General features: G+C 43.6%; 1 protein-coding gene across 3 annotated transcripts in view; it reads left to right on the top strand.

Annotated features, from left to right (window-relative positions):
- Window positions 1–4114: 4114 nt before the first annotated feature.
- The window catches only part of BICDL1 (BICD family like cargo adaptor 1), a 108343-nt gene continuing 84766 nt past the window's right edge, over window positions 4115–27691 (top strand). For all 3 annotated transcript variants that reach the window (XR_009208938.1, XM_058425134.1, XM_032168539.2), the window contains exons 1-2: window positions 4115–4523; window positions 13051–13266. Coding sequence is in view for 2 of the 3 variants with exons in the window: in XM_058425134.1 (XP_058281117.1) it covers window positions 4164–4523; window positions 13051–13266 (576 nt within the window). In the remaining variant the exon portion in view is untranslated. The remainder of the gene's footprint in view (window positions 4524–13050; window positions 13267–27691) is intronic.

The following is a 27691-nucleotide window of genomic DNA, read 5'->3' as shown; positions in this document are numbered from 1 at the left end:
CTGTCACCCAGGCTGGAGTGCAGTGGTGTGATCTTGGCTCACTGCAACTTCCACCTCCCAGGTTCAAACGATTCTCCCGCCTCAGCCTCCTGAGTAGCTGGGACTACAGGCACATGCCACCATGCACAGCTAATTTTTGTATTTTTAGTAGAGACAGGGTTTTGCCATGTTGGCCAGGCTGGTCTTGAACTCCTGACCTCAAGTGATCTTCCTGCCTCGGCCTCCCAAAGTGCTGGGATTACAAGCACGAGCCACCGTACCCGGCCCAAGAGTGTAATGAGATTCTGAGACCAAAAAGTTTAAGAACCACTATTTTAAATAGTTCTGCAAAGTTGGGCTGGTTCTCCTAGGAAGACAGTGCTTAGAGCCAAACCTACTGTAAGAAGTGAACATTTCCTAGTAAGGTTCAGCAGTGGAACATTGTTAGGCAGGAAATTCAGAAGCTGGAGTTAGTATTCTAACAGTTCATTTTCACAGTAACAGATAAGTGGAACAGATTAGGACCATTGGGCTCAAGGAAGGCAAACAAAGTCATTTTTTGAAAGATAGGCTGCATAAGGCCGGGCGCGGTGGCTCACGCTTGTAATCCCAGCACTTTGGGAGGCCGAGGCGGGTGAAGACCACATGAAACCCCTTTACTATAAAAAAAAAAAAATTACCTGGCTGGTGGCGGCCGTATCCCACTATGGAGAGGCTGAGGCAAAAAAAAAAAAAAAAAAAATAGGCTGCATGTCTGCATTAAGGAAAAAGAGCTGAAACTCTTTTTTTTGTTTTTGACAAGTTCTTGCTCTGTCACCCAGGCTGGAGTGCAATAGTATGATCAGGGCTCACTGCAGCCCTGATCTTCCAGGCTCAACCGATCCTCCCATCTCAGCCTCCTGAGTAGCTGGGACTATAGGCATGCACCACCATGCCTGGCTAATTTTTTTATAGTTTTTGTAGAGATGGGGCTTTGGCCATGTTGTCCAGGCTAGTCTCAAACTCCTGAGCTTATAAGATCCTCCCACTTTGGCCTCCCAAAGTGCTGGGGTTATAGGCATGAGCCACCCAGCTGGTGGACAGACAGGATCATGCCATGTTGCCTATTATAAGTAAGATGTTTATTTAGAAATAGAATGCTTGTTCCTTGGTACCACAAGGAAAAATCAGCATTTAGACAAAAAGTTTTCCCAGCAAGGCAATTTTACTTTCTGCAGAAAGGGTGCTCCTCGCAGCTGGAACAATGGCGAGAGCACACCTGAATAAAGGAAAGAAGCAATTTTTATCCCTTACGCAGTTTGTCCCTGTTACTGTGTCTTGTCTCCATTGGCTGGAGCCAGACCTTACAATTTAAACTGAACCTGATAGGCTAACAACTTAAAACTTTTCTAAATAGGTAAAAGCAATGGAGAACAAAGGAAAAGAGGAAGTTATTTATGAAAAGACTTAGAAAAGTAGTAACATTCCCAGATAAGGAAGGGGCATAGGCTGCGAGCTGGGACATGCCAGTGAGCATGTCCAGCACAGATACCTTGGTTAAAGTACATGGACATAGAATGTACTCATTCCCTTAGATCTAACAGCTACATAGGAAAGGGCTTAACAGACAGTTATTAGCATAAAGTAAGGTGGTTTGAAGGAAGTTAGTCTTTAAAAGAAACCATTATTTCTAACACTTATTATTCATTCTTTAACAAGAAGGGAAGCTTTGAAGAGGAAACTTTTTACTTTCTACATTGCCCAAGCTGGTCTTGAACTCCTGGGCTCAAGCAATCCCCCTGCCTCAGCCTCCCAAAGTGCTGAGATTATAGGCAGGAGCCACAGAGCCTGGCCCTGTTTGTTCTTGATGTGTCTCCAGACAGATTAGGGAGAAATTTGTCCTTCTGTGATTCAAATAAAACAAAAGGGAGTGGCAATTGGATCTCACCTCTGGCCCACAATTCCAGCTCAAGGTGGGAGGTCATAATAAAAAGAACATTTCCTTGCTGGAATGGTAACAGGGTCAACTGCAGAAATTTAGCTCTAAGATTGATGTGGGAACCCCTCAAATGTCTGTCTCCTTTCCAGTCAACAAGTGAACAATGCCAGCCCTGAGGCCCAGGAGCTTTTCAGATTCTGGCCTTCAGTCTAAGGGTAACGATGTTAAAACTTGAATATTGTTTAGGCTCTGAATTTAATAGGCAATAAAAACCATGAGAAACTATTTGACCCATTTCAGCCTCTTGATGTTCTGAAATTTCCATCTCACTGGGACGAAAAGAAGAAAGACATGATCCAAGTAAAAAATGGGTTGTCTGTCCAAGAGGAAAAGGAAGCCATAGGGACAAATTCTAGCTTTAGATGGTATTGTTTCTGGAAATAGGAGACACGTAGCACCACCAACGAGGTCAACGCCAAGGAATGACTGGAAGTCACCCAGTAGGCTCTCCAAACCTTCCTTTAATCATTGAGGAAGTGTTCCTTCCATACCCACTCAATCCATCTTGGTCACAAAGGACCATTTATCTTCCTCAAGACTGCTTCTACGTGAAGAAAATAAAGAATAATGATTCACGTGATCCCTGGCATCGGCCTGGCTAGATCTCAATCCTGACTCTACCAGTTGTAATGAACTGGGCAGACGATGCCATCTCTCAGGCTTTAATTTCCTTCTCTGTTAAAATGACAAGCGGCAGTACTGATTTTATAAGGTTCTTGTGAGGATTATCTAAAATAATGACTATCAAGCACTTAATATAGGACATGGCACACACTGAGTCCCGAATAAACGGTAGTTATTATGAGGGAGGTTGCTTCGTATTCCCATCTGTGAGCAGTTTTTTTCCGTTATTTCTCCGCAGAAACCCTTTCTCTCCAGGCTGCTGATCTGCGAAGCATCTGGTCCTTCATATCCCTGAGTCATCAGCATGAAGATGTCTGGTTTCCGAAGTCCTCCCTCCTCCTACTGCTCTCTAGGGCTCCCTCTCCTGACTGCTTAGTTCTCCTGGGGGCCCAGACCTAAATTTCGTGATGGTATGTCTTTCTCCGGGCCGGGCCACCAGTCTTGAAGGAATGTCCTCAGTCCCCCTTGCCCCAGAGACCACCAGAGATGCGCCCATAGAACTCTGCGGCGCGCCCCGGCTTCCTAGTAGTTGGGGGCGGGGCCGCGCCCGGAGGTGAGCGGCAGGCGGTGGGCGGGGCCGCGCTCCGTCCGAGGTGAGAGCTAGGCCGGGTGCGAGGCCACACCCCGAGGTACGCGAGCTGGGGGCGTGGCCACACCCGAGCTGTGAGCGAGGCTGAGGGCGGAACCGCACCCTCAGCCTCAGTGGGTGCAAGGCTGGGGGCGTGGCCGCGCGGTGAGGCAGCCAGGACCGTTAGGGATGCGCCAGCGCGGCGCGCGCAGCCGCCCGCAGGGCGTGAGGCAGCGCAGAGGTTAAGGCCGCTGGCGCCACCTGGGCGTCGCTGAGGAGACCCGCGAGCCGGCGAATCCCGCGCGGGCGGGGCGAACAGGTGCCCGCGCGCGTCAGGCGCCGGCAAGGGGCGGGGCGAGGGGACGCGGCCGGAAGCCCGGGGCGGGGCGCTGCCGGCCCGGTGAGCCGGGAGGAGCCGGGGAAGGCAGGAAGGAGCTCGCCGGGTTGCGCGGCGCGCGATGTGGAGCCGCCGCCTCGGCCCCTGCAGCAGCAGCCGCCGTCGCCGCCGCTGCTGCTGGGGCTGCCGCCGAGCCGGGGGTCATGGAGTGCGGCTGCAGAGAGCGGCCGCCGGCAGCAGCAGCAGCAGCAGCAGCGAGCGTCGCGGCGACAGCGGAGCGCAGCCCGCCCCGTGAGGCGCTGCCCGGCCGGCGGCGGCAGCAGCAGCGGCAGCGGCAACAGGGCGGCTGAGAACCCGGCGGCGGCGTTCCTCCTCGCTTCCTCCCCTCCCGCTTCGCCGCCCCTCAGTCTCCGTTCCTGAGTCCTCCCTTCCACCTCTCCCGCCTACCCCACCCTCCCCCCGAGTGGCCGGGGGGCGGGGCGGGGGGCCCCGGCCGAGAGGGGCCGGGTGGCCCCCCCCAGGCTCCGGGGGAACGGGAGTGCCCCGGCCGAGGCAGGGAGGGGGGGGCGGGCGGCGGGGCCCCCCCCCGACCTGCCGGGGGCGGGGCCACCGCGGGGTCACCCCTGGGCTTGGCCGGCCGCGCTTCAGCACCCGCCGAGCCGGACAGCGCCTGCTGCATGGAGCTGCCCGCCGCGGCCGGGGAGGCAGTCCGGAGTCCCGCCGCCGCCGCCCTCATCTCCTTCCCCGGGGGCTCCGGGGAGCTAGAACTGGCGTTAGAGGAGGAGCTGGCGCTGCTGGCGGCCGGGGAGCGGCCGTCCGACCCCGGGGAACACCCTCAGGCGGAGCCTGGGTCTCTGGCCGAGGGGGCCGGACCGCAGCCGCCGCCCTCCCAGGACCCCGAGCTGCTGTCGGTGATCCGGCAGAAGGAGAAGGATCTGGTGTTGGCGGCCCGGCTGGGCAAGGCGCTGCTCGAGAGGAACCAGGACATGAGCCGGCAGTACGAGCAGATGCATAAGGAGCTGACAGACAAGCTCGAGGTGAGGACCTCCCGCCCGGGATGGGTGGGGAGCAGGGGCCGCCCAGGCACGCGCCCGGCCCTGGGCAGTTTGGGGAACCACTTACCCCCACTTCGTTGCTCACCCTACCTCGCAGAAAATCTGGAATGAAGGGAGGAGGTAGGATGGAGGATGCAGGATTATCAGATTTCGTTGAACCCATTTGACTTCCCCACCCCGCTCACAGCAAATGGGTCCATGCGTGGCTGCAGCCGCTGTGGGCCGTTCTATATACGTACTGTACCCAGCATCTAAAATAGAGCTTACAGTATGACTATACAGCACTGAGGTGATGTCTGCATACAGAGAAATGAGAAAGTCAGGAAGCATTTAAAATATGTCCCAGGTTTTCAGAGTAGTTAATCTCTAATCAGGGTGTTAGCCTAAAGCCTTCCAGTTTGGGCGTTAAGGCCTTTAGATGCCCTTGTCTTAACTTCCTGGCAGCTCAGAGTTGTGGGAAACAAGTGCCCCTAAAGGAGCTTTATATAGCCTTCAAATGCTCAGGGATTAGGAAATGTGGTTCCATTGCAGAAATCAGGCGAGCCAGGGCTCAACATGTGACCGCTGGTAGTGGATTTAATTTGGGCCTCAGTGTTTATATGTATTTAAACAGTACTTTTCTGTGTTCTGGGTCTCAGGCTTGCAATTGAATGACCAAATGCAACGTATGAGAACCATATTACTTTAACTTCTGTTATAAAATACCTCTTAAGCTATCTGTAATATTTCTGCCAATTCTCTAGGCAGTCTTTCAGAGTTGTTTGTTTTCTTGCCCTTAACTAGAAAAGGGCCTTGAATGCAGTACAGAATGCCAGCATTTCTAAAAATTAGATTGCAAAAAAAGGGGCAGGGGGGTGGGGAGAAGGAGTCACCTGTGACTTACCTTTCCTGCCCGTGCATTTACTATTATTGTTATCTAGTTTGGTTGCAACCAGCTCTTTTAATTCTTAGTTACAGCAAGAGAATAGCACAGATCTGAATGAGGTTTGAAATTGACCCTAATCAGGTTCCATATCACTGCTACTGGTTGAACAGTCAGAATGGAAATTCAGAAATATTCTGTAATAAGATTTAAGTATGCCTGTAGTCCAGCGACGTAAAAGTAAATCCGGGAGAAAAAAAGGAAACCTGTGAGTGCCCTGTAGTTCGGTTGGCCTATTAACTAGGTCTGCCAGTTGATGAACTCCTGAGATACCTCTCTGAAAAGTCGTTTGTGAAACCTATAGGTAGACTGCCAAAAAGCAGCCTAATGAATTGAATTGTTTAATTTTCACTTGAAGTAGAGGTCTAGAAATAAAAAGCCTTCTTTTTTTTTATATAAAGAGATTCAATTATACGACTTTGTAAAGAAGTACAACTACAGAGATTTATACTTGTGATTTGAAATTTCTTCAGTGAAGGACTTGATTGAAGAGACAGCTAACTTGAAAGGAGCACCGTATCAGTTTGATTAGTGCCAGATTTCATAGTAATCCTGAGTGTGCAATTACATACATTCTGGGTCCCATGTGGAGCCTTTATACATTTCTTCAACAAAGGGCAAAGATTTCAGAATTGTAACAAAAAAAGGTTGTATTGTAAAAGAATAAATCATCTTTGATATTTTGTTATTTTCTTAATGGACAACAATAGTTTAAAACTCTTTAAACTATTTTTTAAAATCTTCGTTCCTCTGCAGGTCAGCATATGAACTCTAGTTTTAAAAGTTCAATTTTAAGTTCTGCAGATAGTCGCACAACAATGTGAATATAACTTAACATATACTTAACATATACTTACAGGCTAAATATTGATCATTGTTGAAACTCGATGAGGGGAGTCAGTTACATTATTTCTTCTAGGTAGGTTTGAAAATTATAAAAAATTTTAAAGTTTTAAAAATGTACATTAAAGATACTAAGAGAGTACCATTAGTTGCTTGTTAATCCTTCTAGTGTTAATGCGAGAGTGACAAACCTGGTTTACAGAGTACTCTTTTATTTGACACCTCTTGTTTAGTTTTCCCCACAGTACATTTTTTGAACAACCTAGGTTTTAGAATGTCTGTTTAGGCAAAGTACTTTCTAACATTCGGTACAAACTACTGTACTTTGTACTTTTTTCTTTCTTCTCTTTTTTTTTTTTTTTCCAGACAAGATCTCACTCTATCCCCCAGGCTGCAGTGGAGTGGCTGATCATGGCTTACTGCACCCTCACGTGACCCTCCCACTCAGCCTCCTGAGTAGCTGGGACTACAGGCGCCTACTACACACCTGGCTAATTTTGTAAAAATGTTTTGTAGAGATGGGGTCTCACTATGTTGCCCAGGCTGGTCTCAAATTACGGGGCTCAAGCAGTCCTCCTGCCCTGGCCTTCCAAAATGGTGGGACTACAGGAGTGAACCATTGAGCCTGGCCTGTATTTTCAATTAAATCAAACACTTGGGAGTATAAAACCAATACTTTAAGACGCATTTATTCATGAGAGAACTTGACCAGAAAAAAAAATTTATAATCTTCCACAAACTGTCAGACATTTGGAGTCAAACACATTTTCTTACAGGGTGGTTTGAAAGAGAAACATATGAGTGGACTGAGGGAATGCCACTTTCACTATTGAATAATGAGACTGGTTTTATTTTAATCCCATCTTCTCTACTACTTCAAAATTGGCACCTTTCTTCCCCCCCCCCCCCCCCCCCCACCCCCCAGATGGAGTCTCGCTCCGTCGCCCAGGCTGGAGTGCAGTGGCACAGTCTCGGCTCACTGCAAGCTCCACCTCCCAGGTTCACGACATTCTCCTTCCTCAGCCTCCTGAGCAGCTGGGACTGCAGGCACCTGCCGCCACGCCTGGCTAATTTTTTTTGTGTGTGTGTTTTTAGTAGAGACGGGGTTTCACCGTGTTAGCCAAGATGGTCTCAATCTCCTGACCTCGTGATCCGCCTGCCTCGGCCTCCCAAAGTGCTGGGATTACAGGCATGAGCCACCGCGCCCGGCCTGCACCTTTCTGATTGCAGGACAAACAAGGCATTTTCAAGATCTTTTCTTTTCTTTTTTTTTTTTTGAGACGGAGTCTTGCTCTGTCACCTAGGCTGGAGTGCAGTGGCGTGACCTCGGCTCACTGCAAGCTCCGCCTCCCGGGTTGACGCCATTCTCCTGTCTCAGCCTCCTCTGTATCTGGGACTACAGGCACTCGCCACCACGCCCGGCTAATTTTTTTTGTATTTTTGGTAGAGACGAGGTTTCACTGTGTTAGCCAGGATGGTCTCGATCTCCTGACCTTGTGATTCGCCCATCTAGGCCTCCCAAAGTGCTGGGATTACAGGCGTGAGCCACCGCGCCTGGCCAAGATCTTTTCTACCTATTCATTAGTTAATACTAAATACCTCTCTGGTTCTGTGTGCCAAGCCCAAGATTTTGTTGTTTTCATTTCAAACATTAAAGTACTTGATGCTACACTATTGTGTCATTAAAGGCATACTATTAATATTTAAAGTCTTCAGTGGTTTAAAGGTTAACATAGAAGTTTTTTAGTTATATGTCTCTTGGGGTTAAAATGAAAATTCAGGTTAATTGGAAAAACTAAGGTTTGGGCCATTTTTTCCGCTCTTGAATTGACTGTATTTTATCACTCCTTCACTGAATCAGATGCTTAAAGTTCTTTTTTTTTTTTTTTTTTGAGGCAGAGTCTTGCTCTGTTGCCCAGGCTGGAGTGCAATGGTGTGATATCAGCTCACTGCAACCTCTGCCTCCTGGATTCAAGCCATTCTCCTGCCTCAGCCTTCCAAGTAGCTAGGATTACACACACCCACCATCATGCCTGGCTAATTTTTGTATTTTTTAGAGATAGGGTTTCACCATGGTGGCCAGGCTGGTCTTGAACTCCTGACCTCAGGTGATCCTCCCGCCTCAGCCTCCCAAAGTGCTGGGATTACAGGCGTGAGCCACTGCACCCAGCCCAGATGCTTAAAGTTCCGAAGGCATTTTTAAAAATTTCTTTTCATCTACAATTAGCCGTTTTGCTTTAAAACTTCTATCTAGTCATGTCCTTAGCTTTTTCCCCAGAATATGAAGTAAGACAGTAACTTGTATTTATACGCTTTTTTTCTTCAGGAATTAAATATTTGTTGTTAATGTACAAGATCTCCCTTTTTTCCATCATGGCTGAGTGGATTATCTCTTTACTGCAGAGATTGTTCTCTTCCCTCAGTTGTATTTTCCTCCTCCTTCCCCAGGCCAGGCCAATTCTCATTAGTCCGGTACTATTTTTTTAAGAGGAAGAACAAAAGATGAAAATGAATACATAATGGGAGTCACTAGTGGATTTAAGGAAGAAAACCCAGGGGTTCTGATTTGCATTTAGTTCTTGGACCTTTTAAAGAACAGTAGTTTTTCCAGAACCATGCACTGGACTTCTGAGCATATTGTCAGTTTTTTGGTCCTTTTTTTTTTTTTTTTTTTTGGCAGAAATCCATTTCTGTAAAGACCTGTTTTATGTAAGCTAATGATCTTAATTTTGGGTGGTGAGGTTTTTTTAGTTTTAAATAGATTTTTTTTTTTTATTATTTTTTGAGACGGAGTCTCACTCTGTTACCCAGGCTGGAGTGCAGTGGCGCCATCTTGGCTCACTGCAACCTCTGCCTCCTGGGTTCAAGCAATTCTCCTATCTCAGCCTCCTGAGTAGCTGGGACTACGGGTGTACACCACCATGCCCGGCTAATTTTTGTATTTTTAGTAGAGACGGGGTTTCACCATCTTGGTCAAGCTGGTCTTAAACTCCTGACCTCGTGATCCACCCACCTGGGCCTCCCAAAGTGCTGGGATTACAGGCATGAGCCACTGCGCCAAGCCACAGACTCTATTTTTTAAAATGGTTTTAGATTTCCAGAAGAGCTGGAAAGATAGTACAAGAGAGTTTGCATATACCCTGCACCCAGCTTCCTCTTATTAACATCTTACAATAGTGTGGTGCATCTGCCATAATTATTGAACCAGTACTTATATGTGATTACTAACTAAAGTCTTCAGTTTATTCAGATTATCTTAGCATTTATCTAATACCTTTTTCTGTTCCAGGATACCATATTACATTTAGTTTTTGTGTCACTTTAGGCTCCTCTTAGCTGTGACTGGCAGTTTCTTAACCTTATTTTTGATGACCTTGACAATTTTGACATTAACTTTCTGAAATACTATATAACCCTGAGAGTCGAAGGAGAGCATAAGCAGAACTTGACCTTCACGCTTCCTGACAGTCTCCCTAGAGTTTTCCGGTTAATTTAGCACTTAATTAAAAATATAATTCTAGGAGAAACTTTTCGCAGAGCAGATGCTAAATTCTGTACAAAATGGTAAATTCTGTATGTTTATTAATAGGAAAGCCTGGAATTTGTCAAAGGATTGGGCAACATGAAATAGAAAGTTTGTCTCATGTCCAAAGAAATACAAGGACTGAATAGACTGATCAGCACCACCTGTCCTCAGCCCTGCCCCCAAGTGGATTGGATTGTTTCAGTTGCTTGGTTGGGCTCTTCACTAACAGCTGTTTGCTGAATATTTTTAAGTCACTCTGTTCTTTTAGAACACAAGCCTAATTTATCTGGCCTCTCAGTAACACTGTGATTACTGAGTTCTTGCCATTGCCTTCTGCTCAATCTTTTTCATTTTGAAAAAATTGAATAAAAGCAAGTATCACAATTTTAGGATTGCAATTAGCATTTGTTTCTGCATTCCATCTTGCTGAAGTTTCTACAGTGACTAAAACATTCTCTGGCCGGGCACGGTGGCTCACGCTCCCAGCACTTTGGGAGGCCGAGGCGGGCGGATCACGAGGTCAGGAGATCGAGACCATCCTGGCTAACACAGTGAAACCCCGTCTCTACTAAAAATACAAAAAATTAGCCGGGCGTGGTGGTGGGCGCCTGTAGTCCCAGCTACTCGGGAGGCTGAGGCAGGAGAATGGCGTGAACCCGGGAGGCGGAGGTTGCAGTGAGCCGAGATCGTGCCACTGCACTCCAGCCTGGGCAACAGAGCAAGATTCCGTCTCAAAAAAAAAAAAATAATTCTCATTTTTGGAAGTTAAGCAATACAAGGGATACATAGAGCAAAAAATTCTCATACTGATGAGAAGGCCCTCCCTTGTCATTTTCCCACATTGCCCCAAACAGACTGTATAAAATATGTGTCTTTTTCAACAGAGACACTTGATTGGCTATCTCCAAATGAGTTGTCTCCTTAAAGTTGTCAACTTGAGAGTTTTCAGTGAAAACTGCCTTTGCCAGTGTGCTCAGAATGTTAATTTTCTATTGCTGTTTTTATCTTTTGGCACATTCTTTTCACTGCTCTCAGTCATGGTAAATTTTCATCTTTTTGGGGTTAATGACTTTCAGAAACATTCAAAAGTCACTCAACAAAGTAAGGAGAATAAGATGGCAGGATGAAGGAGGCTAATCTCATTTTTTAGACACACCCCAGATGTGAAGTAATGGAACTTATTTTCTTGCATGACTGTAAGCTGTCCCTTAAGGCTTTTCAAAAGAAGCATTCTGAAAGATATTTTGAATGGTGAGAACTTCAGGAGAGTAAGAATATAGCCTCTCAAGATAAGGAGATGACTGAGTAGTCTGAAAGAGAAGATTCATATGTGCATTTTAGCTCATTCAAACAATCTCAGTGCTTGATGTCAACCTTCAGTGTGTCAGAATTTCCTGTAGAACCCAGTATATATACATATACAGATATACACACACACAGACACGCATAGATGTCTTAGACTTCAGTCTATTCTTAACTGAATCACAATCTCAGGAATTGGGGTCCAGGGTGTATTTTGAATAGTTACAGCAGAATGTTTCTGAGAGCACCAAAAGTTCAGGACCATTACTTTCACTTAGATTTCCTAGAGTCCTTGAAGTATAGATTTGGCTGTTGTACGTACTGTGCTTGTTAAATAGGAGAACATACTCTTTTCAGAGGCATGCATATTTATCTCAGAAACAAAAAGATTTTTTTTTTGAGACGGAGTCTCGCTCTGTCGCCTGGGCTAGAGTGCAGTGGCGCGATCTCGGCTCACTGCAAGCTCCACCTCCCGGGTTCATGCCATTCTCCTGCCTCAGCCTCCTGGGTAGCTGGGACTACAGGCCCTTGCCACCTCGCCCAGCTAATTTTGTATTTTTAGTAGAGATGAGGTTTCACCATGTTAACCAGGATGGTCTCAATCTCCTGACCTCGTGATCTGCCCTCCTCAGCCTCCCAAAGTGCTGGGATTACAGGCATGAGCCACTGCGCCTGGCCACAAAAAGATGTTTTTATTTCCCTCAATCCAAAGGAATCTTGTTTTATTGAGCTGCTACGTTAAACCATATGTACTTTTCCTGCATACCATCTTTCATATGCAATTTGTTTTATCAGTCTCTCCCACTAGAATGAAAACTCCATACAGGCAAGGACCATGTCTGTTTTGTTCATTAGAATGTCCCTAGGACTGTGCTTGCCTCATAGTAGGTGCTCAAGAATGAATGAATGTATCAAATAAATATGCAAGGCTTAATGGGCCATGATTTAAAGTGGCCCTGAACCTGAACTTGCCCTAATGATGAATTACATTGCTATATATAGCAACAAATATTTATTGAGCTGTGACTTAGAGAACCAGAGTCAACTGACTTAGACAATCCACGCTTTGCCGTTTACTAGTAGTGACCTTGAGATTGTCACTTAACCTCTTCTGTTGCTTCATTTGTAAGAAGAGATGGTTAATTGAAAAGATCTCTGGAGTTCTTTTCACCTCTGAAAAATTCTGTGATAGTAAGAATCTGGTATTATGCCATGGATAATAGGTGACTCCAAAGGAAGCCTCCTTAAAAACAGTAAGGAGGGGGCGGGGCACGGTGGCTCACACCTGTAATCCCAGCAGTTTCGGAGGCCGAGCCGGGGGGATCACGAGGTCAAGAAATCGAGACCAATCTGGGCAACATCGTAAAACCCCATCTCTACTAAAAATACAAAAATTAGCCCGATGTCATGGCGCATTCCTGTAATTCCAGCTGCTTGAGAGGCTGAGGCATGAGAATTGCTTGAACCTGAGAGGCGGAGGTTGCAGTGAGCCGATACCGCACCACTGCACTCCAGCCTGGGCGACAGAGCAAGACTCCATCTCAAAAAAAAAAAAGGATTTCAGTTATGGGACTCATTTTTAGTTGTTTAAATGTACAGTTCACCAATTGATTAGATGATTGGCAAATTTCAAGTGAACTCCCTAGTCTAGAACCTCATGCCTAAGGATAAGAATAAACATAATAACTTTAAGTATTTTCAGTAAGAATGGCGTTCTCTTTGTGTAACCAACTTCTTCCCTGCTCTGGAAGAAGGAATATTTTTGTAGCTGTGAATTGGGCAACTTGTCGTACGTGGTAGGGTGTTTTATTGTGTCTACTGACTAGGGAAAAGAAAAGTTAGGAGAGCGCAGAGAGAAAAAATAAAAGGCTGTGGAATTTTTATCAGTGTTTAAATCCTCTTCACTTTTCACCCAGCACTTAGAGCAAGAGAAACATGAATTGAGAAGACGATTTGAGAACCGAGAAGGGGAGTGGGAAGGCCGAGTGTCAGAGCTGGAGAGTGATGTGAAGCAGCTACAGGATGAGTTGGAGAGGCAGCAGGTTCATCTGCGGGAAGCAGATCGAGAAAAAACACGGGCTGTCCAGGAACTGTCAGAACAGAACCAAAGGCTATTGGATCAGCTCAGCAGGGTGAGTCACAAATTAAGAATTTAAGATGTAAAATACTAGAAGTTGAAATAGGCTGGGCATGGAGGCTCATGCCTGTGACCCCAGCACTTTGGGAGGCCGAGGCGGGAGAAGCACTTCAGACCAATCTAAGCAACATAGGGAGACCTCATCTCTACAAAAGTTTTTTAAACATTAGCCAGGCATGGTGGCACCTGCCTGTGGTCCCAGCTACTTGGGAGGCTGAGGTGGGGGGATCGCTTGAGCCCAGGAGGTCAAGGCTGCAGTGAGCTGTCTGCACTCCAGCCTGGGCGACAGAGTGAGAGCCTGTCTCGAAAAAAAAAAAAAAAAGTTGAAATAGAGCTTCTGTGTAATGTCAGTCATATAGATGACAAGAGCAATTCTGATTTTGTATGCCTTCGTTTTTAACAAAGTTCAGTATTTCTATCTACAAGAACTTTGGTATTACTGAACTAGGGGTCAGGAGCCAAGATGCATGCTTGTGATTAACAAGCCACTGACTTTGACAATGACTTAACTTGGGCGTTTTCTCTTTTTTTTTTTTTTTTTTTTTTTTGAGTTGGAGTCTCGCTCTGTTGCCCAGGCTGGAGTGCAGTGGTGCAATCTGCGCTCACTGCAAGCTCCGCCTCCTGGGCTCATGCCATTCTCCTGCCTCAGGCTCTGGAGTAGCTGGGACTATAGGCACCCGCCACCACGCCCGGAGAATTTTTTTTTTTGCATTTTTAGTGGAGACGGGGTTTCACCGTGTTGGCCAGGATGGTCTCGATCTCCTGACCTCGTGATCCGCTCACCTCGGCCTCCCAAAGTGCTGGGATTACAGGCGTGAGCCACCGCGCCCGGCCGAGTTTTCTCATTTTTAAAATGAAGGGGTTGTGCTGAATGACATCTGACGTTTTTATAGCTCTAAAAGTACGTGATTACCTACAAAAAGTCTATCACTGGCAAAATTATGTTAATTCATTTAGTTCAAATATTAAAAGGTACTGTCTTTAAACTTTTTAAGCTTAGGGAAAATTTCTAGAGCAATTGATTTTTATTGATGTTGCATTTGTGAATGTACATTTTTTGTATTGTTTAAATATGAAAAGAAATGTGTATCTGTATTGAAAATTTGTTTTATTTCCACATTTAGTAAACATTCTTTATCTGTACCTTTCTAAGGTGGTGTCATGGAAGTATTAACCAAAGTCAAGGCTGTAAAATCATTTCAAGGAAGGAGGTTGAGGCTAAATAGATGGAAATCTAATTTAAATACAGAACATACCTTTTAAATAAATGCAGGAATGTTATTAATGCCCTGGTCTATACATCCACCTATTTTAGAAAATTAAGGCTTAGATTTACTGTTGTACCTCAGCGCTTTTTGTATATTGAAAATAAAACTACCAACTCTTCAGTTGCCGGAGGAAAAAGAACTTCTCTGATATCATCCCTCAGCACTGACGTTCTCACGGGAGCAGTGCCGTGTCTGCATGGTTAGTGTTTGGTGCTTTGGTCTTAGGGAAAAGTGTAAATAGGGCAATATTTCATAAATTCCTGGATCTTCCACTAATTTGATGGGTGATGCTATGTGAAGTTATTTCACTAGTTTGTGTTGTAGTTGCTTCCTGTGGTTATTCTGAGACCAATGAAAAAACGTGTTTCACAAGAATATGGGAAGTAAATGTCACCAGTGGGGAAGGGAGGAGAAGAAGGAAAGGTAGAGGAGAGGGAGGAAGAAAGAAGGAAAATGATGCTTAGTAACTTGGAAAATAGTTGCAGGAAATACCAGAATGTTTGTAAGAGGTGAAGATTCAGGCAATAGGTAGAGCTAAAGATCTTGCCTGCAGGTTTCCCATCTGGAGAATACAGTCGCCATTTGATTGTCTGGGAAGTAGAAGTTGGACAGTTCAGGAAGTCACTTCACAGAGCCAGCTCAGTAACAGGATTTCTGATTCAGTTCTAAAACCTTTTTTCAGCAACTGGGAATGGAATCTCTATCCTTGTATAAATTTTTATGTTTTTGACTATTTTCATTCATTATTCATGAAAGATTCAACCAGAGAGGCCTGGCTAGATTGATTTATTTGTTCAAAAACATTTAATACATACTTTGAGCAAGTGTTTCTTATGGAGACTTATAGAATGAATGCAACAAACCAGAAAAATTAAAGGGGAAATTAAGATTTCTTGGGGCTAAGTTCATGTTACAAAATAATATGAGCTAAAGCAGACTCTGCCCCGTGAAAGATAGGTGACCAAGGGAGATGAAGGGAAAAAGCAGATCTCAACATGACATAGCAAAAGCTCACAGAGCTTGGAATCTGACTCTGTTACTCATTAACTGGGGGACCTTGTTTGTGCCTCAGTTTCCTTTTCTTTAAAATGGGTGTAAAAATTATGCCTCATACAAGTAGTAGTAAAATTATAAATGAGATAATGTGTTTATGTTAAACAGTGTATGAAGGTAAGGATTTGTTTCAGTGTTGACGGTTATTTTACTAAACCAGTGTCTTTATAATTTGTTCACTTTGCCTAATTTCTTATAGAAAATCCTGATAAGCTGCTCCTAAAAGAATGTAGGAAGATAACATTTCTACTAGATCTAGATTTTTGTTATCTTCTCTGGCCTTGAATATAGGCCCTTGGTGAGTTTTATAGCTTTTCCCCTTTTTTCAAGCAGGACCAGCCCCTGGGGTTTCCATCAGCAGCAAGTTTAGATAGCGTTCTATTAACTGAGTATCCAGGAACTAGAGGAGTTAAATATTTTAAAGTGAAGTAAGATTCTCCTAGGACAAGATAATCAACAGAGGTAGTAGAAGGCCATACTTTTCTTTTTCTTTTTGTTTTTTGAGACGGAGTCTCGCTCTGTCGCCCAGGCTGGAGTGCAGTGGCGCAATCTCTGCTCACTGCAAGCTCCGCCTCCCGGGTTCACACCATTCTCCTGCCTCAGCCTCTCCGAGTAGCTGGGACTACAGGCACCCGCCACCACGCCCGGCTAATTTTTTGTATTTTTAGTAGAGACGGGGTTTCACCCTGGTCTCGATCTCCTGACCTCGTGATCTGCCCGCCTCGGCCTCCCAAAGTGCTGGTATTACAAAGCTCCGTCTCCCAGGTTCATGACATTCTCCTGCCTCAGCCTCCCGAGTAGCTGGGACTATAGGCGCCCACCACCACACCTGGCTAATTTTTTGTATTTTTAGTAGAGACAGGGTTTCACCGTGTTAGCCAGGATGGTCTTGATCTCCTGACCTTGTGATCCGCCCGCCTCGGCCTCCCAAAGTGCTGAGATTACAGGCATGAGCCACCACGCCCGGCCAAAGGCCATACTTTTCTTAGAGTGTTTATAATGTGTTTTTATAAGTATGAAATGTATAATATCTAAAATGTACAATATTTCTTTGATACCTTCGTCCAGAGTTTACATACATCTCATTGGCTTCCTTGGCCTCCAGGGCTGCTCTTCTCTTTATTAATAACAGCTTTATTGAGATATAATTCACATACCATAGAGTTTACCCTTTAAAAGGGTACAATTTGGGGCTTAGCACGGTGGCTCATATCTGTAATCCCAGCACTTTAGGAGGTTGAGGCAGGAGGATCACTTGAGGCCAGGAGCTTGAGACTAGCCTGAACTATACATTAAGACCCTGTCTTTACAAAAAAAATGTTTTTTAATTCTCCATGTGTAGTGGTGCATGCCTGTAGTCCTAGCTGATTGCTTGAGCCCAGGAATTTGAAGCTGCAATGAGCTATGATCACACCACTGCACTGCAGTCTGAGTGACAGAGTGAGACTTTGTCTCTTAAAAAAAAATTTTTTTAAGTGTATAATTGGGTAGTTTTTAGTTATTTACAGAGCTGTGCCACCATCACCATTATCTAATTAGAGAACATGTCACCCTCCCCAAAAGAAACTCTATACCCATAGCAATCACTCGTTTCTCCTAACCTTATAAGGACGCCAGCCATATTGGATTAGACCCACCCTAATGACCTCATTTTAATTTGATTACCTGTGTAAAGACCCTGTCTCTAAATAAGGTCACATTCTGAGGTACTGGGTTTTGAACTTCAATATATGGATAGGGGAAGGGGAACATAATTCAACCCATAAGAAACGTGTTAGGGTTTTCTTACCAACAGATACAACTCTTGGATCTTAATCAGTGCTGTCTGTGGGAGGTGTTCACAGTAGTGTCACTTTTCTTGGGGGTTCCATATACTTAATAACATATTTGCATACCAAAGATACATAAGCCTTTGGCCATATGACTAAGAGCTGCCATGGTTCATGAGAAGATACTTAGAACCCTTAATTTTATTCTTTGAAAAGGTCCCAGTCCACCTCTCTCATTACCCTCCTCTAATGACTAACCTGCATGCTATTCCTTGGAGTAAAGTATGAAAGCCTTTATTATTTTGTTAGATCTTCTTTAATTCAACATTCAGCAAATATTTATTGATCAAGGCACTGGGAATACAGTGGAGAACACAAGTCCTCTGTTTTATGAAGCTAGTAGGAGAAGATGTATAAATATTGAACAATCCACAAGATACAGATCGCAGTAGGTACTATGAAGGGTGATTTGATGGAGACTGACTAGAAAGCAGGGAGCTTTTCTACCTTAGAAAGACTCGGTAGGGGGCCGGGGCATGGTGGCTCATGCCTGTAATCCCAGCACTTTGAGAGGCCAAGGCGGGCAGATCACCTGAGGTCAGGTGTTCAAGACCAGCCTGGCCAACATGGTGAAACCCCGTCTCTACTAAAAATACATAAATTAGCTGGGCATGGTATCGTGAGCCTGTAACCCCTAGCTACCCGGGAGTCTGATGTAGGAGAATCGCTGGAACCTGGGAGGCAAAGGCTGCAGTGAGCCGAGATTGTGCCACTGCACTCCAGCCTGGGCAACAGAGCAAGACCCCATCTTTAAAAAAAAAAAAAAGTCAGTAGGGAAGGCTTCTGTGGGGAGACAATATCTGAGATGAGACCCCAAGGGTGAGGAGCCAGCTGTGGAAGAGCCAAGGGAACAGCATTCTTTGATGAATACTGTTAGACTGTAAACTCTATGAGAGCAGGGACTCCATCTGTCTTGTTTATTGTTGTAAACAGGTATCTAGCAGAGTGGGCATTCAATAAAAGATGGTTGGGTTTTGTTGTTGTTGTTAAATGATTATCTAAAATACCCAATAAGGAGATTATTAGAACTATAACTGTCAAGAATACACTACCCCTCCATGTACTCTGTAGTCAGTGTGCACTCCTGACTTTCACACTCACTCTTATGCTGCATGTGTGCTGTTTGAAAACCAGTTGTCAAAGGTGCCATGGATGTCAGTGCTTTGATAGGCAACCTATAGCTAATGGTGACTCAGTTGCCTAGACACCTAATATTATTATCATAGATACTCCTGGAATTGCATAAAAAGCCAGTCTTCAATGAATTGAGAAGAGTGACTACATATGAGAATGGACAGAGCTTTTGTGCATTGATTTAAAGTCTGCAGGTCCTTTTGCATCGCACTGTGCTTCTGCATGGTCTGCAGGTTGGTCAGTTACAGAGCGACTGGTTCTGTAGTTCTCTGACTCTGCTGATGGGTATGGAAATGAGCCTTTTAGCTTTTACAAAAAATTCTCGTCTCATGGGACAATTGGCCATTATTTGGGTTTAGGTATCATTATGGCTTTCCTGTCCTTCCTGGGCGTGTACACTGGACAAAAGGACTCCCTGTCTGCAACTGTGTGTCGTCTCATCTGTTCTCATGCTCCGAATGGTCTGTAGTATGGAGAAGGAGGCAGCCAGAGGTTCTCATTTGGAAAGCTGAATGGTGATTGCCTCTGAGCAGAGCCTCATGTAGGATATATAATTGCTCACTGTGCAGCCCTGATGGCTTCTTCAAAAGTAAAACTCTCGAGAATTCACCTTACAATAATTATTTTTTCTTTTGTTATTTACTTAGGTATTGTGCTATATTCTTTTTGCATTTGTTTTCCCAGAGCCCCCTCCATTTATCCCTTTCCCCCCATCACAGTGCTACAAGTGTCTCTAACAAACCTCTCCCCAATTTCTCACATCCAGAATTGGGGTCATGTGCCTTCTCACTGTGGCTTTGGGTATTACTCCCTAATACCCAAAGGGAGAAGCTGTATTGGGAACATTGTATAAAAAGGGCTGTTTCAAAGGCTAAATGAAGCGAAGATGGGTTTCTACTATAGAAACACTGAGATAGGGAGGGTGATAATAAAGAGCATTCAACAGGAAGTTAGGCCTAGGTCCAAGGCCAGGAGAATCCAAAGCCTGTACTTTAAACTAGAAAGGATTAGGCCAAGAGATACCTGGAGGAATGGTCTAAAGATTGGTGAAGGAGAGACTGAAATAAAGAAACAAAGATCCATTATAGTTCAGGTGAAGCCAGGAAGTTTGAAATCTATGTCTATGAAAGATTGGCTCCCAATGGGGTGTTCTTTTTATGAACTTTGATTTATCTGGCTAGGATAGGGTCGGCTTCTTAAGGGAGTTAGCTTTACTGAATATTCCTTAGTAGATATTCAGAAATTCTAGTTTTGCCTCTATCCTAAGTTTAAGTTTTATAGATTTGTTTGTTTGTTTGTTTTTGAGACAGAGTTTCGCTCTTGTTGCCCAGGCTGGAGTGCAATGACACGATCTCAGCTCACTGCAGCCTCCGCCTCCCGGGTTCAAGGGATTCTCCTGTCTCAGCCTCCTGAGTAGCTGGGATTACAGGCACCCGCCAGTATACCTGGCTAATTTTTGGTATTTTTAGTAGAAACGGGATTTCACCATGTTGGCCAGGCTAGTCTCAAACTCCTGACCTCGGGTGATCCACCCACCTCGGCCTCAAAAAGTGCTGGGATTACAGGCATGAGCCACCATACCTGGCCTACAGATTTTTAAATTTAAAAAATGTTTATTGTGTTTCCTGATGGCAAAAAGAATTCGTGTTCACTGTGAAATAATATTGAAACAGTAGAGAAATATTCAATGTAAACAGTGAAAATCTCCCATGATCCTCTTCCAAAGAAAATACTAGCCACGGTTTGGTGTTAATTTTTTTTGTATTTTTTCATATGTGATACACGCACACATGTTGTACATAACTTTTCTACTTATTTTGCTTTCTTTTTGTTTGTTTTTTGAGACAGAGTCTTGCTCTGTCTCCCAGAGTGCGGTGACTGGAGTGTAGTGGCACAATCTCGGCTCACTGCAACCTCCGCCTCCTAGGTTTAAATGATTCTTGTGTCTCAGCCTCCCAAGTGGCTGGGATTACAGGTGAGTGCCACCATGCCTGGCTAATTTCTGTATTTTTAATAGAGATGCGGTTTTGCCATGTTGGCAGGCTGGTCTCAAACTCCTGGCTTCAGGTGATCTGCCTTGGCCTCCCAAAGTACTGGAATTACAGGTGTGAGACACCACGCTGAGCCGTTTTTGCTTTCATTTTAAACAAAATTTTTTTAAAAATGTTTTTTCACTTACTATATCTCGGACTTTTTTTTAAAAGTATTTTAAATGGTTGTATATAGTATTCCATATAGCACATATGGAGGTACCATGGCTAATGTAACAGCTATGCCATTGAAGGGCATATGTGTTGGTTATAATGATTTAGTGTTACAAACACTGCTGCAGTGAACATCCTTGTTCATATATTTTTGCACTCAACATTTTTCTAGGATAGATTCCTACAAACAGGATAGCTAGGTCAAAAGGTATGTACATTTAAATTTTTAATACATACTATCATATTGCTCCGAGAATGTTTTAATAGTCTATCCTCTCCTCATATCTACCTTCATCAAGAGTGCAAAACCTATCATTCTGTGTGCATACATAGAACAACTATAAAGAAAACAGGTAATTATCATCACAAAAGTCAAGATAATGGTTACCTGGGGAATGTGTGTGGTTGGGGGGGAGGATGCCTGTCATCATGGAATGGTTCCTGGAGAGGAGGCTTCTGGAAAGCTGGCAGTGTTCTGTTTCTTGACCTTGGTGGGAATTATGTGGGTGTTTTCTCTGCAATTATTAAGCAAGACATATTTGTTTTATGTATTTATCTTTATGTATGTTATATTTCACAATTTGAAAAAATCATTCATTCAGATACTTATAATGTGCACCTACTATGTATGACGTCACTGTTCTGAGTAACAGTGATACTGCAGTGAACAAGGTGAATTCCCTGTCTGAAAATAATGCAGGAGGTTGACAGTAAAGAAGGAAATACATAAACAGACAAATCAGCTAGTGATAGTACTATGAATAAAATAAAACCAGGTAAGGAGGAGAAAGTGGTAGCTGTAGAGACAACTCAATTTTTGATAGGATTCTCAGGAAGGAGGCTTTGGGGAGGTGAAGTTTGAGCAGGATAAAAAGGAGCAAAAGAGTATTCCTGGCAAAGAAAACAACATGTAAAAGCCTAGGAACAGTGGAAAGAAGGCTGCTATGACTGGGGTGTGGTTAGCTTGGGAAGGGTTAGGAGATGAGATCAGAGAGGTAATCAGCAGCCAGATCTCACAGGGCCTTGCCAGCAACCAGGGGTTTTATTCAGTGTGCTGGGAAGCCAGTGGTATGTTTTTGGCAGGGGATCATCATGACCTGATTGATAAGAACTTTTAAAAGATTACTCTAGTTACTCTAGGAGGTTGGATTATCGGGCTGAGGGTGGAGGGATAGAGATGGATGAAGAAGCAACTCCCCAGGTAGAGTTGATGGTAGCTTTGATTATGGAAGTGTTGAAACGGGTTAGGTTGGATATATGTTTTGAAGGTGGAACTAACAAGACTTACTAATGGAATAAATGGTTGTGGGAAGGAAGGTTAAAGAAAAAAATAATCAAAAATGACTCCTAGGTTTTTGTCTTGAGCTACTAGAGGAATAGTGGCATCATTAACTTGAGAGACCAAAAGCTAGAGGAAGGAAAGAGGGATAGGTTGGAATATAAAGTCAAATAGTTCATCTTAGACTGTGTGGATAATTAAGGTTGAGATGTCCTTTACATATCCATGTTAGTTTCACATAAGTGGAACAAATGATAATTCTGTTGTATTGAGGTGAAATACTGAATTAAATTTCCGCAGCCATCTGAGCTCTCTCAGGACCTGAGACTCTATTCTAGTACCTTTTGTGAGGTTGTCACCAAGAATTTCCTCATTCACAGTGATGGAAGCTGAATTTAGACAAGAGTGTCCCCCACCCCCCACGTACACACTCTCAGCTCCTAGAAGAACCACCTTCTGAGTTCATGTCTGTGAGGTGAGATGTGTAGGAGGACGTTAATGCAAACAGGTGCTTTGTCTGTTTCCTGCCTGTTTGGAGCTGTTTTCCTCAGTCAGCCCCTAATGCCTTATCCACACACAAAGAATACACTTTGCATACTAGCTAAAACTAATCTTCTCTGAAAAGACTAATTTTCCTCTGAAGGGTAAACAGATCCTTGTTCTTTAAACAGCTCATTTTGGATTAGCAACTCTGCATCTGGTACACTTCTTGAAGCAAATTTCTCCTAGGTTGCTTTCTTGGAGTTAAAGACATTAATACAGTGTCCATAAGTGTCACCACCACTCTCTGCCTCTGTTGAGTGATGCAGAACCATTTTTGTTTCTAGAACACTTTACAGTGAGCAACAGCTGATCATCAGAAGTAGTTTTAATTGCTGAATGGGCTTTTGTTCCTTTTGAGGCGGGGGCTGTATTATTTGTTTTTTTCTTAAAAATCTGCTTCGTTTACAGAGGCTGGCAGTTTTTAGTCATCCTATTCTTGAAAGAAGTTATGAAAACCAGATAATTTCTCAACCAAATAACAGCAATTTAAATTTCCAAAGGACATTCTCATATGTGACCTCTTCTGATCCCATTCCTGCCTATGATGAAAGTCATGATAATTACTCTTACTTTTTTTTTTTTTTTTGAGACAGGATCTCACTCTGTTGCCCAGGCTGGAGTGCAGCAGCGCCATCATGGCTCACTATAGCCTTGACCTCCTGAGCTCAGGCGATCCTCCCACCTCAGCCTCCCATGTGGCTGGGACTACAGCTGTGCACCACCATGCTTGGCTAATTTTTTATACTTTTTATAGAGATGAGTTTCACCATGCTGCCTGGGCTGGTCTTGAACTCCTGGGTTCAAGCGATCTGCCTGCCTTGGCCTCCCAAAATGCTGGGATTACAGGTGTGAGCCACTGTGCCCGGCCAGTAATTACTCTTTATTTGGCAGATAAGGAAACTGAGGGTCAGACAGAAGTTTGGTGACACTTGCTCAAGGCCTTGCGAAGTTTACATGTTAACCACTGGCTTGAGGATTGGCTTTTTGTAAATTTTCCAGGATGGGTAGTCAATCGGAAATAAAAACCACTTCATATGTATTTCTATCTCATTGATTTGGTTGATTTTTTGGTTGATATTTGCTGGGTGGTATTGTTTTGGATGCCTTTTACATCACTAGGTAAAATGAATCCAAAAGTTTGGAATTCATTCTTAGCAATGTTTGTTATATTAAGGATGTACTAGAAGGATTAAAAATGGTATGTTGAGAGGACCACTTCAGCTAAAACAGAAAAGGGCCTTTTACATAGGAGCTCTCTTCTGTGAAGACAGATTTTCTAGCATTTCCAGATTGTACTGTTGCTAATTAGTAGGTTAAACACATTAGGGTGGTAATTGCTTATTCTTCCGGCATAGGGGTGTTTTTTTTTTTTTGGTAGATTCTTGTATTGATTAGTTGAGCCTGTTCTTTTTTTTTGAGATGGAGTCTTGCTCTGTCGCCAGGGTGGAGTGCAGTGGCGCAATCTTGGCTCACTGCAACCTCCGCCTCCTGGGTTCAAGTGATTCTCGTGCCTCAGCCTCCCGAGTAGCTGGGATTACAGGCACACACCACCACACCCAGGTAATTTTTGTATTTTTAGTAGAAATGGGGTTTCACTATGTTGGCCAGGATGGTCTCGATCTTCTAACTTCGTGATCCACCCACCTCGGCCTCCCAAAGTGCTGGGATTACAGGCATGAGCCACCGCGCCCGGCTGAGCCTATTCTTAATTATTTACCGAGAGAGCCATGCCTGATTCAAGAGTCTTCAGGTTGGTTGTGTGGGCTACAGGTATCTAGTTCTGGTTTCTTTTTCAAAAGAGGAACGCCTAAAGTTCTAGTATATTGGGCCTAAATTTTGGAGGTTTTAAGGCCCAAGATTCAGATTAATTACTGTAGGGGTAGATCTTTTTAATGCTTCTAGATTTGGCTTAATGTGGCAGTCAGTCTTCCATTTTACCTTGAAATCTGGATTCACTCAATCCCTGTAGACAGCTTGGTATATTGTGTAGGAGAGATAAAAATAGAGTTTAAATGAGCTGCCCTTGCAAGCTGATGTGAGGTGGGGCCCCCAAATTTTGTACTTGGCAAATGGTAGGAAGGTTGCAGATGGTAGGAAGGTTGGAGTTGACAGGCAGACAAAAAGTTGGCAGCATACTATATATTCTTTTGTTGCTTGTGCTGGTTAGCCCATAGTTCTGGTTCCTAAGTATTGTTGCTTTGAAAAACAAAATATCTGTATCCAGTGAATGAACCATCAACAGAAAAGCAAGTAATGTTTTGACACTGGTAGCATCTTCTCCATTTCTCTTCATTGGCATCTGGGCCAATAGTCCAGTGCTACTGTAAGTGTTTTAGAGCTAAAAGAATTTCTGGTCTATCTGGACCAGTGGTTTGTGAAATGTTTGCTCTTCAGGGATTCTGCAAACTTGAATGTGTTTTTAAAATTTGTAACACTCCAAAGAACCATTACCAAAATAGTCATGATGAACCCTCTTGAGATAGATGTCATATAGAACACAGGCAAGACCACTAGTGCCTCAGCCTGTGCTGCCAGCTTTGCCTGAATGTGTGGAGACACCAGCCTGCAGCCTCCATGCCACTTCTATTAACTAAAGAGTATTAGCAGTTGTAAGGTGGACTGAATAAAACTGGTTGCATTTGTAACTGCTTCACTGGGTGAATAAAACAATTTGTTTTCAATATTTAAAATCAACTAAATTCACAAATACATGAATACTGAGTAAGATTGCCACCATCATCCTTATCCTCCAATTTCAAATTATTTTGAAAAGGTCTAATTGTTCTTAATTGAGTTTATAAATTTTATACATTTACATTATAAAATACTTAATAAAAGATTACTTTATCTGTTCTGTTTATCTGTTCTGTTTATTGAGGCTTCACATAAGATTTCATATGGAAAAGGGCTGTGGGTGCCAACAAAAAAATCCCATATAATTTGGAAAACCATTGGTTTAAATCAGCGGTTCTCAAACTATGTTCTGAGGAGCCATAGATCTCTAAGAGGTGCCTCAGGGAATAGCTGTAAGGAAGAGCTGAAGGGATTGTTAATTTGGTGGATTCCTGTCCCCTTCCCCATTTTCACTTCAACCTGACCATTTTAATGTTTTATGTATTGAAGTTCTGTTTAATATTTTATTTGAGGGAAAAAGTGTTTTTTTTTTATCTGAGTTTAAAGAAAAATGATTTGCAGTCACTAATCTATGACTAGTTAAGGAAGCTGAGCCCCAAGGAAGTTAAGTGATTTGCCCAAGTCTGCAGTCCCAGTCCTCTGCTGCTTCCACTGGGGCTCTTACTGGCTCAACAAGTAAAACAAGCCATCTCTTTGGTAATAAATGATATTATACTGATTAAGAAAAAAAGGGGTGTTATTCATTATTTGTAGAAGAGTAACCCTAGTTACAGTTTTATTCATTAATACTGAAGTTGTTGTGATGGATCAGTCACCAAATTTTAGTAGCCTAACAGGAATTAAAAGCTGGTATTCCTGAGTGGTCAGTGACTCTCAATTCAGGCAGTGATTCAGTTCTCCTCCAGCCATCTTCCATCTTGTGACTTGGCTGTTTTCAACAGGTGACTTCAAAGGTCGCAGCAGAAGGAAAAGAACCTGAAAGATTTCTGTGGGCCATGCCTGGAAATGGTGCCTGTTGCTTCTGCTCATTTGCTGGTCAGAGCTCAGTCACATGGCCACATGCAGTTACAAGAAAACCTGAGAAATGTAGACCAGCTTTGTGCCCAGGGAGGAGAAGAAATGGGTTGGTGAACAACTAGCCAGTGTCAGCCATAACGGAGTCAGTAGAAAGAGTCCTGGACTCTCCTTTTCTGGGCTTCAATTTTCTGAAGAGATTAGAGTGGCTGATTGCTAAGATCCTTCCAATTCTAACTAGGTAGGATTCCAAGGGAGATATAGTTGTAATAGTATCACCTTTTTTGGTACACATTTACCATTCTATCCCAGATAGAGAAGCTGTTTGGTCTTTTTGTACTCAAGTAATATCTTCGATAATCACAGAGTTGGGTAAATTCCTTTGAAGTTATAACTTGATCCAGAATCCCCAAAATAAAAAAAAGTTGGTATCTTTTTCAGGGATTGCCTTAGGGTGGGATAGACCCTTTCATGGTTATATTTGGTAGAATAACATTAACTGAGGAAAAATAGCATTGTGCTTTAATGGAACGAATTGACCTGGAAAACAGAAGACATAGGTTCTAGCCCATGTTCTGTCACTAACTTTCTGACTTTGAATAAATCCTCACTCTGGGTTTCAATTTCTGTCAGTAAAACACGGAGATTGAACGAGATGATTCCTTCGCTCTCTAAATGTCCACATGTACATATGCGATCTCTGTTGGGAAAATAAATTATTAGAGAGATGTTCTCACATGATGTGGTATATCATGTCTGGTAACTTTGTAATGCTGCCTTCTTTGCATGCAGAACATATTCATCCTTCTCTGGGACCGGGGGCGGCTTCTCCTCTCACCCAAATTTACTCCTTTGTGTAATGAGAAATAGAGAGAGGTTGAGATGATTGGTGCCACAACAAAATTTATTTTCCATTCCAGTCATGACACATAAGGTACTTTCCCTGCACACGACTGACGGTGTGGGGAATGAGGAGGTGTTTATGTGCTTTTCCTGTTTAAAATTATGCATCATAGTACCAAGGTTTTATGAGGTTGACATTCTGTAATTCTCCACGAATAAGTCAGATTTTCCGCATTGCCTGGTATGATTAGTTGCATTCAATGCTGTATGTTTGTCATTTGCAGAACTGTAAGACTTCCCCCATACACACCTCTCGTCATCAGTTGCTAGGTTACAGCTTTTCACATTGTCCCAGTCTGGTGATGTTGCCATGGATACCAGTTATACCTCCTCCTGTGACACTGTCCTGGTCAGGCTCAGAGGGCGGGCAAGACGTAACTATGATGTCAGAGGTGTTTTAGCATATGTCTTTCCCTTTACATTAATGATAAGATCTAAGTAATAGATATTAATTCTATGTGTTCTCATATATGAATTAAGGAGGTATTAGCTGGATCCCTCAAACAGTCCACCACTTAGAACCTTTATTCCATTATGTATTTTTTTTTCTTTTTTAAAG

The sequence above is a fragment of the Hylobates moloch genome, unplaced genomic scaffold (assembly GCF_009828535.3).
Source record: "Hylobates moloch isolate HMO894 unplaced genomic scaffold, HMol_V3 SCAFFOLD_12, whole genome shotgun sequence".
Lineage (NCBI taxonomy): Eukaryota > Metazoa > Chordata > Mammalia > Primates > Hylobatidae > Hylobates > Hylobates moloch.
The sequence above is the reverse complement of the archived record's forward strand: the minus strand, read 5'-3'. Positions and strand labels throughout refer to the sequence as shown.